Source organism: Accipiter gentilis, chromosome 18 (genome assembly GCF_929443795.1).
Source record: "Accipiter gentilis chromosome 18, bAccGen1.1, whole genome shotgun sequence".
Classification (NCBI taxonomy): Eukaryota; Metazoa; Chordata; class Aves; order Accipitriformes; family Accipitridae; genus Astur; species Astur gentilis.
In genome coordinates this window covers 26,025,264-26,041,966 of record NC_064897.1, presented here as the reverse complement: position 1 = coordinate 26,041,966, position 16,703 = coordinate 26,025,264, and the positions used below count along the sequence as shown (strand labels likewise).

The 16,703-nt window shown below is 42.8% G+C and overlaps 1 protein-coding gene across 1 annotated transcript; it reads right to left on the bottom strand.

Annotated features, from left to right (window-relative positions):
• Positions 1–106: 106 nt before the first annotated feature.
• HMGXB4 (HMG-box containing 4) lies at positions 107–15,587 on the bottom strand. The gene is given in 12 exon segments (XM_049822696.1): positions 107–2,527; positions 4,476–4,598; positions 5,781–5,950; positions 6,508–6,613; positions 6,906–6,970; positions 7,483–7,564; positions 8,759–9,253; positions 9,256–9,971; positions 10,939–11,014; positions 12,391–12,509; positions 13,100–13,205; positions 15,385–15,587. Coding segments are annotated over 11 exon segments (2,028 nt in total). The 5' UTR covers positions 13,131–13,205; positions 15,385–15,587; the 3' UTR covers positions 107–2,482.
• Between the last annotated feature and the right edge of the window lie 1,116 nt (positions 15,588–16,703).

Sequence of the window (16,703 nt, the reverse complement as noted above, 5' to 3'; positions counted from 1 at the left end):
CGAGCGAGTGTAAGGAGTTCAGAATTTGCCGAGGAACACTAGGTAGTAGCAGTGACGACAGCTGCCGAAAACACGGTGCATGCCAGAAATGAACGACGATACTCCAAATGTTAAAAAAAATTATATTGTAAGTACAGTACAAAAAAGTTTTGCTGTATAATTGTAATGTAATCTGGATCAAACAGCAAAGAAATAACAAAAATATAAAAACTGCTAAGTCTTGCCAAAGTTTTCCCTCTAGTACCAAATACCACAAGATACAGATTATACAAAGTGTACAAATTTTAATAAAAATACAATACACCAGGGTTGTGTGTGTTTTTCACTCTTCAAGAGTTTTCCATTGTACAGACGACAAAGCTAAAGCTGATCCCCTTCTGTTCCTTAGAGAGCAGATCTATCCACCACGATGCTCTCAATTGTAAAGGGTTGGAAAGAGCCACGGATTTTGTGCCGCTCCCAACAGCGAATGCTTTAGTACAGGTCAGGATCTGACACAGGATGAGACTGCCTCCCTCCTGGGCCCTTCCCAATTCCAGGCTCACTGGGATTAGCGATGTATTGTTAAAACATGTATGCTCTGGTCTGAGGCTTGGGTTGGGAACTCGCACGGTGGTCTGAGAACCTTCTGCCTCCTCCACTAACTGAGAAAAACCTAACAGTGCACTGGGAAAGGCTCCATAAGAGACAGACTACCTTGTGCAGGCACAGCTGGGGAATACATGGTAAAGGGGAACAGGGAAAAAAACCATCCTGCACACCTGAGGATTTAATTTAAGTGTGATTTGGGGCTCAACCACAATGAGGGACAGCTCACTTTCAACTGCCCTGAAAAACAGAAGCTAGACTTCAGATTGGAAGTAAAAAAAGTGCTCTTCCGTCATTTTAAAATTTTTATATTATAAGGCTGGAAAGGCTAGAGTCGAACTATATTTCAGTTGTTCTACCTACCTTCACAAGGTAGCCTATTTCTACAGCCACTTAAAAACTTCCTGGTGTTTCCCCATACAATGCCAATGCTTACTACTACGCCTATAGCTGATTCCTGCAGGAAGTGGGGGTGAGGCAAACTTGATTGGTATTTTCCACACACTGTTGGGTGGAGGGAGGGATTTTTGCTTTTAAATTATGTATATATATATATATATATACACACACAGAAATATACAGGATAAATTAAAATCTGTTACAGATATTCGTAAACGTTAAATACATACGATATGAACACCACATACACGTACATACAGACACACAAAAGCTTATATGAGAATCAAGTGCTCTCCTGCGGCTCCTCTTCTAGAGGAGCAGATAAACCAAACACCAAGTATGTGGCTGGAAGGAAGGGGAATCGGTCCAATCAACCCACATGTGCCTTACTCAGCCGTAACTGCTTCAAACTGGTCATTAGTCACAGCAGCACCACAGCTCTTTCGATACTGCTGGTGAAAGGGATGGGGGATGAGCGATCTCAGAAACCAAAATTGTCTGTTCACAAAACAGGTGCAAGATGGGCAGAAGCAATCCAAGATTTTCCCATCCGCTTCCGTGCTCCTCTCCATCAAAGCAGGCTGACCATGCCCTGGAAAAATCAGCAGGAGGTTCATTCTCTCAAGCCAATGCAGCTGGTTGATGTATCGTGCCAATGATGATTTGGGTGTAACTCCACAGGAAAAGATTAAATTTGTTGTCATCTTCCATTTACTTCAAATGCCAGCTACCAGACCAGCCAGCTGACGCTGACAACTTTCAGTTATTACTGACTGAAGAGGGGGGGTTGGAAGAAGTGACCAAGAGGCAAAGACCTCTGTATCTTTGATCAGCTATCCAGCTTTCCCCTCACACAGTAGATTTTAAACTGAAAATCAGTTAGAAACAGGGCTCGTGAAGAGTTCAGTTCTATTCCTTGGTCCAAAATATATCATCATCATCTCTATCTGCTCGTAGAGTATCAGAATATTTAAGTTTGGAAGGGATATCAGGAGGTCATCTGGTCCATCCCGCTGCTTAAAGAAAGTCCAACTAGAGCAGGCTGATCATTCAGTTTATCATCAAGGATGGAGAGTCAACAACCTCTCTGAGCCACCTGTTTCAATGACCCTTCTCATGGTGACGTGAGCCACCTGTTTCAATGACCCTTCTCATGGTGATGTTCTTTTCTTTATACCGAGAAGTCCATTCTCTGGCTGCTTCCCCCTTCAAAGGATCTGAATTTAAGGCGAATATCTCAAACGCTTTCTGAATTCTTCATACAAAATACTTTCAGATTGGAGGACATTTCACCCACCAACACAAAAGGGTTTTCTCAGCTTAACTTCACAACTTTTCATAAAACAGAAGTCAAATAGTTACAATCCTATGTATATACTATACAGATATAAAACTTTAAAACCCTACACACTGAGCCCATTGGGAGTGCCGGTGTAGTGCATATGTACACAAGTCAGTTATGCAGAGGTTGAGTACATCCCAGGATCCTTTCCCATCAAAGTCCAGGCATGATGTAGGCAATGTTGTCTAGTGTGTTTGACTGGGAAAAGAAATTCAGTGGTTTTTTAGTGTCAGGTAATGACTCAAAAATCCTTAAAAAATGACACAGATGAGGGTACTAAGCAGGTTCACTTGCGTTACAAATTATCATTAATAAGACAACCAAATCTGCCTAGTCATCACCACCACTGCTAGGCTTATTTTCACAGTTTTGGAAATGTAAGTTAACTAAACATAAAGGTAGCCTCAGTACTTAAGCACGTGGAAACAAGGAAAATGCTTGAGGCTTTCCTCAAGTGACCTCTTCCTTATGAACCCCATACTCTGTCTCTGAATTTGAAACAAGCCACACTGACCATATCACATCAACCACAGGAAAGACTAGTGATGAAGGACTTGAGCAAAGTGATCAAAGTTGTAGCATATAAAAAAAAATAAATTACTTGACTTCACACACACAAGTCCTTCATGAAATTCTGTAGTGTAAAAGTAAAGAGAAAAATCCTTAAACGCACCCACTAATAGGGTGCCAGATGGGAAAAAGAAGTGCCCTCCAGTTTTTCCTGCAAAACATAAAAGAATCCTGAAAGAGTCCTTGTGCACACCAGAAAACAAGACCCAGCAGTATATTATCTGTATGTTCTTCAAATGCAGTACTTCAGTAAGCTCAAGCCTGTGGCTGGATGGCTGAACAAGGCCTTAGGAATGCCACCTTTTAATTGCTGAAGACAGAGGAGCTGTAGCTGCACCAGTTGTGATTCTAGAATTTAGCAATGCCATCTACTGACTGAAAGGACAAATTGCATTCTACGTGCAACACGACCACTAACAATTTTATCCATGTCTTAAAACACCACTATCATTACATATCTGATGGTAAAAATCAGAATTGTTTATTATCAAGTCTGAATACAAGTTTTCAGAAGTGAAGGGTAAGTGCCTTAATCCACCTAAAGCTCCACTGCTCCTTATAAGTTGATCAAGTTTGAAATATATGCACCATTAGTCATACGGTGTCATTGCTCTGAATGCACTTGGCAAGCAAGAAGGAAAAAAAGCATAGGATGTTTTTCCATGGCTTAGGATGGGAACACCCCACTGACTCAGCTTTTGTGCAGGCAGCCAGTTTGTTGGAGCTCACAGTCTAAGCTGTCAACTTTATTGTTAATAGTCCGTTCTCAAAATGAATCAATGTTTGGGCTGCCCTATTATAACATGCCTATTCATATCCCATTTTTGTTGTTGTCTCTGCCAGATTTGTTTTTAATCTCTTTACTTTTGCAGACTATATATTTATTTTTCATTTCTGCTCCTCTCCTTCCCTGCTTTATTCATGTCTCCTGTTGGAGGCATGACTCCTGATTCCTTTTATGCTGCTGCCATCTTAATCTATGTCCACATCATGCTACAGAGATGCCACAAGCTGTTGCTAAACCAGAGCTCAATATTAAGTGTAGTTTAAAGTGAAAAAGAACCTGTAGTTACACAGTTCTTTAAAACAGAGACTATTTTTCTTTCCTTGGAGAAGGTTACAGCCACATGTAAAAGGCCGTACTCAATCACATCAGGAATCCTGAGATCACAAGTTACTTTTTGTGCTCCTAAAGGAAAAACAGATTGGGTGATACAGAGCAGATAGAAGGTGCTTTTTATTTTTACCGAAAAAACTTTCAAAAATACTGGTATGTGTACAGGCACTTTGATTTGATTCAGATGGATTGATTCAGTCACTAAAACAGGACCTACACACACTGCAATCAACACTACAAATACTGGGTCAGTTACCACTGGAAGAAAAAAAAGTTACAAAATATCATACAACAGTAACATCTGAAAGAATTTCAAGAAATATTCCAATATAAGACCAAGACAATTTTCTTATTGCACTGGAATTACCATCACATCATAAGACCGATTCATCAAAAAACTATAGCTGGACTCCACTGAAATCAACAGTGCTAGAACAGAAATAATCACAAGGAACTCACCAAAACGTGCTTAGGGCAGCCATTCAACTCGGGTAGTTGTGTGGTCAGACATGCTAACGGGCCCAAAGCACAGATGATTGAATCTAGAAGTACTGACAAACTTCCTGAAACAGCCACCATTCCCTGGAAGTAAGGAAAGAAAATTGATAGGGATGAGTAGGGAAATTAGGGTTCTTTCACAACTGTATTGATTCTCATGCAGATACAGTATCTTCACTTTTGAGCTTCTCTAGTCCACTTTCATTATTTACACAGTAACAAAACTGTGTCATGTGCTTCACAGAGAGACTGCTGGCTCAAAAAAAATCAAGAATTCAGTAGGCAACGTATTAGTGTAGGAAGAAAGTAGGGAACAACAGAAAAGGTCAGAAAGTTGTCAGTTGCATAAAACACTTAATTCCACAATTTTTTAAAATGTAATTTCTTTGCCATTTTGTATGATCTATTTTGTTAACTACATGAGTCCTAAAGACAATAGTTTTATTATTGAAGTCTAAAGAAATGCTAAGTCTGTAACAATTGCTTTAACCATTGACATACCTTCAGGAAAGGGAATTTGCTTGTGTGCCTTTCTATAAAGGGGGAGAATTTACTCTGATTGTTCCTCTGAAGAATGACCTCAATCGGTCATACCAGAAACAAAATGCAAGAACATTTATTTTACTGCTGATAAAACAAGTAAGCATAGTGGGATGAGATGACCACGCTAGCCATAAAATTCAATTATATTATTTGAGCCAAATATGTCTGCTCTGCTTACAGGCTGGGCTGAGTTCTGAAAGTGCGCGTGCGTAGAATCACTATCATCTAACAGTAGGAAACCCTTAAAATCTGACATCTTCTATGTTAGTCCCTATCCAAAGCACTGGCAATATGATACTGCCAGAAAACAACAGGCCATGCAAAAACCATCTTGGTAAAGGCTGATGGTTTTCTAAGAAGTCTTGAGACAGTAACAGAAACTGGACCAGAGACTGCTAGCAAAGACAGCAAGGAAGTACCAGATCCAAGGTGAACATATAGTAAGAAAAGACTGAAGAGTTTGCTGAACTAAGAACTGCCTTCGAGGACCTAGAGCTGCAAAGGACCTGTCTGTCTTTCATGCCTACTGTTTACTGAGAAACAAGACTTTTTATTTCACTGAAAACAAACAGGAATGCATCAAAGACACAACACACCATCTCCAATTTCTCTTCCTAACAGAAAAGCATTGGTTAAACTTCTAAGTAAAATAAAATAATAATACCTCCAATCCTGTGTGGAGATTACAGGACATCACTGTGACATCGCTGGTTACAGACTCACCTCTGTTTCCTGCAGTCTGTGACCAATAAGGCTCAGAGATTCACCCAGCAACTGTAAGTGTGCAGCTACATCAATAGGATCTGTCTCAGGGACTTTGGCTGGTGAGGAAGACACCACCACAGTGCTGGTGGGGGATTTCTTATGAGGGGAAATCACTCCTGTTGGAGAAGCTGGAAACACACAAATAAAATTCCATATTCTCTTCTTTCTTTCTTTTACTTACAAGCTTATTTACTTAGTATAGTTCAAATCTCAAAGGCATGAGATACTTAAATAGTTCTGTGGAACTGGTCCTGTGGTCTTTGGAGTCAACACTTTCCTTCTACATGCACAAAGCATCTGCCTCAGATGAATGCAATCTGGGACATTTGGTTTGGGAGATTTGTTAAAGAGAGATGCCAAGCCAAGAACAAACCTTTTTCCTCTAGCAGCAAACTAATCCCACTAGAACTTCCCTGCTGCCTCTTCTTATTTTACATTTAAATTCCTAAACTGCTAAAACCAATACCATTCTACAAATTAGACAAGGAAATACTTTTGAATAATGCTGATATCATTCTCACACAGTAAAATTGTTTTTGAGTAATATGAGGATTTAAATGTCAAGCCTTGTGAGAAAGCAGGTAGGGGTGTGAAGCAGGAAAGGACCTTTGTTCCTTATTCCACAGGCAACACTATCTTCCCTGTCCAAGAAAAAAGACCAGAGCAAATAAAGTGCAACAATTACCTTTTATTTTTGGTGCCCCATCTGAAGATGATGCCTTTCTCTTCACAGTGGTGGCTTCTGCTTTATTTTGCTTGTGTTGGAGATACTGAGCTTTCTGTTTCCAGATCTGCAGTTACCATGGTATGAAAAGAGAGATTTGTAACATTAGGTAATTGTTACCTGATGCCAGGACCCGGAGGCAGAATGATGTTATGTAGCTAACTGGTGAAGCAATACTATAAGAAGAAAATGGATGCTTTTATGATCGCAAGGGCAAGGTTTCCATACTTTCCATCTTTACATACTTCGGCGACATAGGTAGCATTTTTCAAGGTATGATGGCAATGCTGCCAGCACGTTCTGACCTAAGCATCTAGTTTACAGAAATCATTTTACAAAAATGCCTCACACACACTCACCAGTTTATCCTTCTCAGGTAGCTGCTTCCACACTTCTGCCAGTTTTTTACTTAGCTCTCCAAAATCTGGCAGAAGGAAAGAAGAAAAATGTTTAAAACAAATGTTTAAAACAAATGAAAATCATAAAATCATGGAGAGAACATAGGAAATTTACTGGCCCATGCATACACATTCAGGAAGCAACCCATTCCACGACTGGAACTCTCCATACTGGCCTCAAAATGATTGCCAGTGTGCATTCCCTTTACTCTTTATAATGAAAAAAAAGCTTGATGATGGGAATATAAAGTCATATGTGTGTATACAGGAAAGTGACACAATGAAGGTAACTCTTTAAGTAAAGAAAGAAAGACCTAGCGATTTCTTTATCCACATTCACAGCTTGGTTAAAATGCAACGAAATCAAATAATGAAATCCACTCCTGTCCCCTTTGTCACCTCCTATTCAAAGAAAATCGGCAGATTCTTTACATTCTGTCAAAGTTAAGACGTTGGTATGAAACAGAGACAATGCATTCTGCTAATTAATCCGACTGGTGTATAATCAAGAGAAGAGAAGGCTAGATTATTCTCTCACCTATTCCAGGGTGCTCAGACACAATAGTTGTACGATACTCCTTACAGAACACTTGATAGGCAGACATGTTTTTCTTCTTTGGCTAGTCAGAAGAAGAAAAGGAAACAAAGATTTTTAATTACGATGAGACCTACTTGAATTTAATAAGAATTTGGCATTTATTGAAGACTTAAAGAAAACTGTGGTGCTTAGATCAGGAACCTAAAAAAAGCAGCGTTTTACATGTTCTAGCTGAATTTAGTGTTTATGAAAGCACAGGAACCAGCCAGAACCAGTCTTGGTACAAGGCTTATCTTGCAACAACTCTATCAACAGATTTCATTCATAAGTTACAACAACGCACTATTCTAAATCTAGGATCAACATACAACTTTGTTAATATATCCATTTTAAAACTTAAAATAATAAAAAAATGTATCTGTCATACTATTCACAGTACGTATTACAGATCTGTCAAAACAATTCAGTCCTCAACACAATGTTTTGTTCCATTCCTTGCATCCTTACAAACACTTCAAATTGGCAGGAAAATAGACAGTATAAGTACGCTGACAGCAGAGGCATAAGCAGTTGCTGAGCTATGATCAGAGAAAACTTACCAAATATAACAGAATAATGGCTGAACAAATTTGGGCTACATCTGCCCATTTCCTGACACAAAGCAACTCTTGTCTTCTCTCTGAACATACAGAAACTGCTTTTCCCCATTTATATACTTACACAGCTACAGTTCTATCACCTGTAAACTCATTCATACGCTAGCTACTATTTCTCCTACTCATATTTTTAAACACTAACCATGGAAAACTGAATTTATGAGTACAGGACAAAACTGGGAATGTGGTAGTCTATAATTATAATTAGAATTTTATTTGAATACAGGAGTATACAGGTAAATATCTTCACTTTTCAGGTTACAGCTCGATTCCTTTTTACCAGAACTGTGATGATGGACCAGATCACTAGTCCAAAAGTCTGCCTGGCAACAGCTGGAACTGGTTACCTTAGAAAATGATGCAGTTGTGCTTGGTATATAACCTGTACCAAGCAAATTAAGTATAACCTTTTCAAAGAACCTCCATTGGCTAAAGACTGCCCGTGCTACAAAACCAGAATGACATAGTGGCTGACACGTTTTTCCAAACATGCTTCACTGAAACCATTGATCCTGGTATTAGTTATCCTTCTGTTTCAATTTAACATGCCTTTGTAATGGAGTGCCTAATTCACCATTACCCACCACCCAATTCCTATTTTCCCTCCAATTTTTCCTTACTTTTTCTCTTTCTTTTTCTCTTTCCTTTTCCTTTTCTCTTTCCTTTTCTTTTTCTCTTTCCTTTTCTCTTTCCTTTTCTTTTTCTCTTTCTCTTTCCTTTTCTCTTTCCTTTTCTTTTTCTCTTTCTCTTTCCTTTTCTCTTTCCTTTTCTTTTTCTCTTTCCTTTTCCTTTTCTTTTTCTCTTTCCTTTTCCTTTTCTCTTTCTTTTTCTCTTTCCTTTTCCTTTTCTTTTTCTCTTTCCTTTTCCTTTTCTTTTTCTCTTTCCTTTTCCTTTTCCCACTTCTCAGCTTTGTCCTTCTCCTTGTCTTCCTTTTTCCGTCTCTTCTCACCTTGACCATCTGAGTGAAAAGCAGCAGGAGGAGGTGGAGGAAGAACATAGGGGGTACTGGGAGGAGGTGGTGGTGACACTTCAGCTACTGCCACAGGACCGTGCCCAGAACTCTTTTTAGACTTAGAGTGCTTCTTCTCTCTGTGTTTCTCTTTGTCTTTTTTTTTTTCTTACTTTTTTTTGACTTCTTCTTCTTTTTGATTTCCCGGTAGGAGTCATCTATCACTAGCTCTCCAGCCTCCAACTCCCCACCAGAAGAGGAACCAGATTCTGGTGGTGCCTCCACACCTGAAATCTCATACTCGCTCCCATGGCCCTCTGAAAAAAGGGAGGTGTCAGCACCAAAACTCTCAGAAGGTGGATGTGAGTCCGGGGGTGGTTTGTGCTTCTTCCGGGATGACTTCAGGAAGCTCTGCAGTTCATGACCCAGCAGGAATGAGCCTTGCTCATCTCGAGCCGATTTCTTTGAAGATTTCTTTGCAGCTGCTGGTGCTGAAGAGTAGGAGAAAGAATCATCATCTGCTGCACTACTTTTCTCTTTCGGTGAAAGGATGAGCTTCATCTTCAAGCCATCCGGTTCTCGAAGAGTAAGTGTCTCTGTGTTCACATAGAGAGGTTTCATTTTTTTAGATTTGTGGAAGCTACCATCATCCACTGAGTGCTCCCCACTGCTCCCACTCAGCTTCTTCTTGTGGTGCTCTTTTTTGCTTTCAGAATGGCCAGAGGAAGAATAAGATGATTTTTCAGAGGTCTTCTTTGAAGACTTTGAGCTTGTGGCCAAAGGTGAGGTGATAGCCTTGAGTAAATCCATGGTTGTATCAGCTGAGGATGGGCTAGAAACTGCTTTTTTCTTCTTCTTTGATGGTAGATCCAAAGGCGAAACACCTGAAAAAGATCAAGAGAAATGTACATCAAGATGATTCCCTTAAAGACAGCATTACACCAGCCCAAAGAAGTGAAGTGGGAATCCTGCAAGACTTATGATTACAGCTAACATATTTACATCCTGGCTTAAACAAAACATCTCTGAAGCTTGTAGCCAGCTTAGCACAGCCTTACTGATACAGTTCAGGAGCTGTAGTGCCCGAGCTGGTCAAATAATTCAAGGCAGGAAGACAGAGTAGGTAAGTTCTTGAAGTTTTGTCAAACTCTTTATTCCATTGTGAAATAACATATTTTGATGAAAAAGTATCTTACTGAGCCTGAAATTACATCTCAAGTGCAAGGTTTTCGTGCCATTTTTAGCCAAGGTGAGACCAATGAATTGAAAATACAAGCTTTTTCGTTCTGCAAACAGATTTTGATGACATTTCAACTGGGCTTTCTCTTTTCATTGGGCCAAAAATAAATCTTAAACCTGTTAAGCTTTTATGAGCAGAACTGTCATTTTCTAGCCAGCTTATTAATTGTGAGAAAAATGTTTCTGTATTTAAACTGAACCCAAAAGCATTTCTTTTTCACCCTGAAGCATTCTATTTTTATAAATTCAGAGAGAGTAATACTACCTGCAAGTAAAATTACAGTTTGTAATGTAATAGGGAAAAATGAAATGCAAATGCTAAAAGGGAAGGCATGGGTTAGAAAACTACAGCTTATCAATCAAAAGAGGGTGGAAGATGTCTACCCTCAACAATGGCAACTTGGTAAGCTAGACTCTGAAAATATCATTCCCTAATCTTCTACTGTCTGGTGCTGATCAGCATCAGGCTTCTGATTACTTGTCCTAAGACAGGTTGATGTATTCTCCCCCCATAAAGTGCTAACCACAAAGATTGATGACACTGGTTTTACAGCATCCTTTCCTCAAAGTCATGATCCCTTAGCCCTTTCCCATGCTTGATTACTATCTTACCTCTGTAGCAGAACTCATCTGAGGAGTGCTTTCTCTTCTTTTTGTGAGGTTCTGTCCCCGGAAAAAGATCACTGTCCTAGAATAAGAAGAAAAAAATTGCTGACAAACAAGAGGGAAATAATATGAGATTCACATGGAGTATTGACATAGATAATAATTTGTAGGAGATATCAAGAGTTATTTGTATTACTGTAACACCAAGGAACCCTAGGTATGAAACAGGATCATTATTCTAGGTGCTAAAACAAGCAAAGGAAACATATCTGTCCCCAGGAGCCCACGCTGTAGGTTTAAGGTAAGAGACAAAAAGCATGGTACGGATAGGTGGGAGAATACAAAAAATGGTCTTAGTCAGAACAGGTTTCAGCACATCAGCCACCTAACTGGCATCAAGCTTTCTTTAGGCATTGCAGCACAACATGGCTATAAGGAAATTGAAAGACAGATCTCTATAGGGAGCTCCCCCCAAGCAAGAGGAGCAATACACAAGAAAACTTGAAAAAGCACATTTGAAAGTGTTAAGAAATGGGCAATGAAAGCCAGCGCTTGGAGATCAGCTGATGAGTTGATAAAAGGCAGACATCTACCTCTTAATAAAGCTAAGAAATTTCAACTAAGCATGCATAGGCTGTCAAGCCTTGAAAATGAAGGTGAGCAGTTCATGTTTAATAAGCTGAAAAAGATAAAAGTGAAAGGAGGTACAAAGAGGTGGCAATTATAATGATGGGCCAAAAAATTGTCCTTAATATGTTATGTCATCCAATTATTTGTCTCTTGACCGATTTATGGTCTGAAAATGAAGCTCCTCTACAGAATTCCATCAGCATGGTAGAAGATGATTTTCATTTTAAACTAGAACTTCTTTTCCAGATAAAAAAAAAAAAAAAAAAAATCACACAAGATAGTCACCTTTGAGCTAACAGCAGAAATTTTAGCTCAAAGAGGAAAGTTTTGAAGAAACTTAAGTTGTTACTACGTGATTTCAGAGTTAAGGCCCCAAAGAGGTGAATAGGGCAAGTTCATACCTCTCAAGAGCTATCATTTCAGGCTGTCTGCAGAATCAGGAAGACAACAGTGTATCAGTTAACATTATATTCATTCTTTGCTGGCTATTTATACAACCACAAATTCTAAGAAAATTTGTGTGTGTGTGTGTGTGTAAAAAGTTATTCATGCTATCTTGTGACTTGCAAGGTTCTACATCAAGACTAGGACAGCATCCTACTACCCTATTTTCTGAGGCCAGAAAAATCAGAATCAGTTGTAATTGGGACTGACCCCCTCCTTTTTCCCAGGAAAGTTACTGAACAATACAGGACACGATTAGCTGCTCTTGCTGTCTTCTACATGCATTTCTATATAAAAAAGAACAAGAAACCCACCCATCCCATTCCATCACTAGCTCTACACATATCCTTACACCTTCAACTTCTTCTCTGAGGGCTTCCTGACCTGAGTTGCTATCTCGTCTTCCTCTTGCAGCAGATCCTTGTAAGAGCGCTTTTTCTCTCGCTGTATCCTGCCAGTTGGCAGCCCCACGTCATCAACACTTCGGTCACTCTCTAGGTACTCTAAGATTTACGTGAAATGGGAAAAAAGGAGGAAATGAAATACCCCATTAAGGAATGATAGACATGTGGACTACGCACAAAATAAGATAACAGTGGACGTTGGCACAGAGTGATGCACAAAACCCAACAAGCACAGGGGCCTAAAAGGTAACAGTCTGTACTCTCTTACCACAGGGATGGGGCTCAGTGCTCTAATGCTGTAACATAATCACTCCAGATTTCATTTCTAACCCTTGTATATTTCTCCTAAAGACAACTGGACCTAGAAATGTTACCATGACTAAACATGTCCTTATCCCTGGTCTCCCGTTCCATTGACCTGGCAGGGAGAAGAAAGGCTGCAGTGGCAGAGTTTCCAATCAAGGTGTTTGCATTAGCAAATACCACCCATTTCTCTCAAGTTCTAATCCCAGTACTTTACACCTGGAACTCAAGGGCTTGGGATCCTCCAACAACTTGGCCAGGATAAATTTAAGGGCTCCACAGCATACTAGCTTCCTTTCCCACTCTGACTGCGTGGCCTGGCAAAGGCTGCAGAGGGTACCCTTTTTTTTTTGGCAACTCCCTCTGAGATTATGAAGCAGTCATACCTTCTTTCTTCTTGGAGTCATCATAAGCCATGGTGGTCCTGCAGGAGCCTGAGAATGTGTTGCCACGTCTGGGCTCCTTCCCCCGTTCCCATCTACAGGAAAAGGTCTGAGAAACAGAGAATGAAAATAACCCTCCCATAAAGAAGAATCATGATGTAAAATGGGAAACTTCCTCTGAACCAAGTGAAGATTCTCTGGAAGACAGTGGGAAAGGAAAGGGGTCTACCTTCTGGTCAGTTCATGCTCACTCTTCAGGCTTGACAGAATAATTTTTTCAAATTAAATTGGAAGTTGGTCTTCTATTATTTTAAAGATATAAAAGACCACCTATTCCTTGTAAAATCTCCAAGACACGGAAGTAATTTATTTACAAAAATAGAAAGAGGGTGACAAGACAGCTGAGTCTGATCTTCATGACACACAAAACTGCACCCAAACTTGTGTAAAAGCCATTTTCTGTCAGGAGCCACTGTAGGAGAGTGGGATGTTTAAAGAGAGATTTCAAACCCTTGAATCTCAGATGAAGTGAAGGAAAAGGAGGAACCAGGCAGAAATCATTGTCCTACAAAAGAAGTATTTCAAATCTTTTTAACTAAAGGATCACACATTTTATAGTGAAGGTGTGCATCCTTCTGATGTGTTTCCCAACACTACCACTGCAGCCATTCTGAATGCCAGCCTGGGAGAGGGAACTGAAGCAAGCACTCCTTTTCACTAGGCCTTCCGCAGCACCCCAACCTCTGTCAGCCCCCAGGTTTCAGGTCTCCTCCGAGTCATTCTGTTCCACAGTTGCTGGCATATAGCAGGACAGTGCCCTTATGGAACAGCTGCACTCTGGTTCTCTCAGTAAACAGCTTTTGTTCTTCAGTCAGCAACCAGCTTAACATGAAAAAAATCAACCTTCTGCTCATAAGCAATTAAACCAATTGCACCTAACTGATTTTGTGTGTTTCTGTGTATGTGCACACGTGTGTAAGCATTCAACCACAATGACCATGCACCTTGTTCATTCTAGCTGTCACAGCAATCTTGCCACACTGAAGTTACACTTGAATACCTTGAGAGCAGGGGAACTTGTGCTTGTACATCCCTGCATGTACCTCAGTTTTATAAATAGTTGGCTGAGAATGTACAACACATTCATCCTATAGTGGTTACTTAAGTGAAACAACAAAGTCCCAACTAAATCAAGCTTGCAGGTACACAGAAGATGTTTCTGTTTAAATTCATAGGAATACATGTTATTTCTTCAGGTTTTGGGAAACCATCTGCCACAAAATGTTTTAAGTCAATATTCTGACTACTATACGTTGTTGGTAGCAAGCACAGCAATTTGTAGGCAGAATTTACGTCTACAAGCAAGAGCACTGCCTATGTGTACGCACTAGAGCACTGCGCTTTGCAATACAGAAGGGCATCCTGCCACTTGTGGGCTCACAATCTTGAACCAGATCTTGGCAACGTTTCATGACGTTCAGCTGTCACATGGACTTCGGTGGGAACACTCACGATACCAAAGCGCTGTGCTCAAGAGGACGAGGGCCTCATCGAGATACTGCTCAGCAAAACAAAGCTGACGACAGTCGTTCAAAAATGGATGACTTGGAGAAACTAAGATCCGTTTATAGCTACACACATACCTTTTATCCTCTTTTAACATCTTATTTACTTGGCAGGTGTAAAGATTGGTAGGTAACGCCCAAAGGGGCTTACAACTAGACCTCTAACCCTGCAAATACAACACATATCCTTAACTAGTCTTGTCCTGTAGACCCTAATTAGGATCCCCTGGTTCAAATGCTGCGGTTTCAGCAGTAATCGCACAGGTTCAGCGGAGAAGCTCTCCCTGCACGTCTCCCCTTCCTTACCGCCCATGCTCGCGGGATCGCGGCCAAGCGTTGCTTTTCTGCAGCCCCCCCGCCCCCCTCCCGGGACTCCGCCGCGACCTCCGCGCTTCGGTCCCCCAAGGGAGGCCGCACACCCCACTGGTGACAGACCGCGGCGGACGGGAGGACCGGGCTCCCTCGCCCCACTTCCCCGCGGGAGCTCCCGAAGGAAAAACCGCGAGGGGCAGGCGGGTCCCGCCGGGAATGCGGAGGAGAAAGCGGGGGGCAAACGTCGGCACCGGCCCCTCGGCGGACACGGGGCCGGGACCCGTCGTGTCGTCCCCCCCCGGGGCACCCCAGGGCCCAGCCCGGCGCATGCGCGCCAATTCCCTCAGAGCCCGGGCCCCGCCGCCGCCGTTTGAAGCGGGCTCGGCCGCTCCCGCCCGCGCGTCCTCTCACCCAAACGGGCTCCGGCCTCACTCCAGCCCCGCGGCTCCGCCCCTGCAGCAGGCCCGAGCTTGCCCCGGCGGTAAAACCGCCGAGAGGCGACAGGGCCTGCCGGTAACCGAGCCGCCTCACACCGCACTGCCACTTCCCGCCGCGCCGCCGCCGCCCGCGGCCGCCATCTTGGAGAGGGAGACAAGGGAGACCCGCCCGGCGCCGGGGCCAGGGGCAGAGAGCCGAGCGCCGAGCACGTCCAACGGGAATACCCGCGAGGGCGGAGGAGAAGGCGGGCTGCGGGATTGCTGAGCGCATCGATGGGGCTGAGGTGGGAGGGCAGCGCCATTGCCCGCGGTGGGAGCGGGACCCCGCACCGGGCTGTCACGGCCTTGGGGCGGCAGCCGCCACGCAGTTAGCTTTCCCCGCCACGGCACGCCGCTCCTATCGCGGGTGAGGTTCGAAATACCGTGCGCCGGGGCTTACCCATAGGCTTGGCCCCGGGGCCTGGCTTGGGGCCTCCTCGCCCACCCGGTCCCCCACTGGTGCAAGCGTACGGGCCCAGGGCTAAGGCCAGAGTGAGGGGCCGTAGCGTACTGCTGCTCGCACCGGGGGCTGGGCCCACCCACCGTGTCCCCAGGCACCCCAGGGTGGTTCCACGGGTGCTATGTGCCCCTTCAGAGGTGTGGGAGACACGCGTGGGCCAGACGCAGGGTGCCCGCGCTGGGCCCCGGCTCTGCCCTCTACCACCTCGTGTGTGCCCCGTCTTCGGCACAACCTCCTCTTTGTGCATGTGCTGTGCTGTCGTGGCACAGTTCCGCTCTCTCATTATCCCTTTCTTTTAAGAGATGAGTCTCGGAGCTGGCTGGGCTTGCAGCATGGGTTAGTTGTTGGCTGCTTGTGCCTGCCACGGTGGGTCAATGGGGAAGGGTGAAATCCTGTTTGTTATTAAGCAGTTACAGACCCAGCACTTTCATGAGATTAGTCACACACACACACACACACACGAGCAGGCACACCTCCTGTAAGCCTATCCGAGTGCCTGAGGAACTGAGTAGATGTACTGCACAGGAGCAGCCGGAGCTGAGATACACATATCTGAACAGTGCACTGGGGCTACTGCCTGTGAAGGCATCATGCAACCCTCACAGCCTTTCCAATCAACTGTCCAAAGGAGGCAGGCAAGAGAAAGGCACGTTACCCCCAGCATCTTCTAAAGGGTTCATTCATTACTGCAAAGGATTCAAAACAGAGGTAAAAAAGCTCAGGAAACAGCCTGGTCAGAAAAGACATCTTTTCCCCACCAGGTTAGCCTTTCTTCACTCTGACTGCTGAGGAGG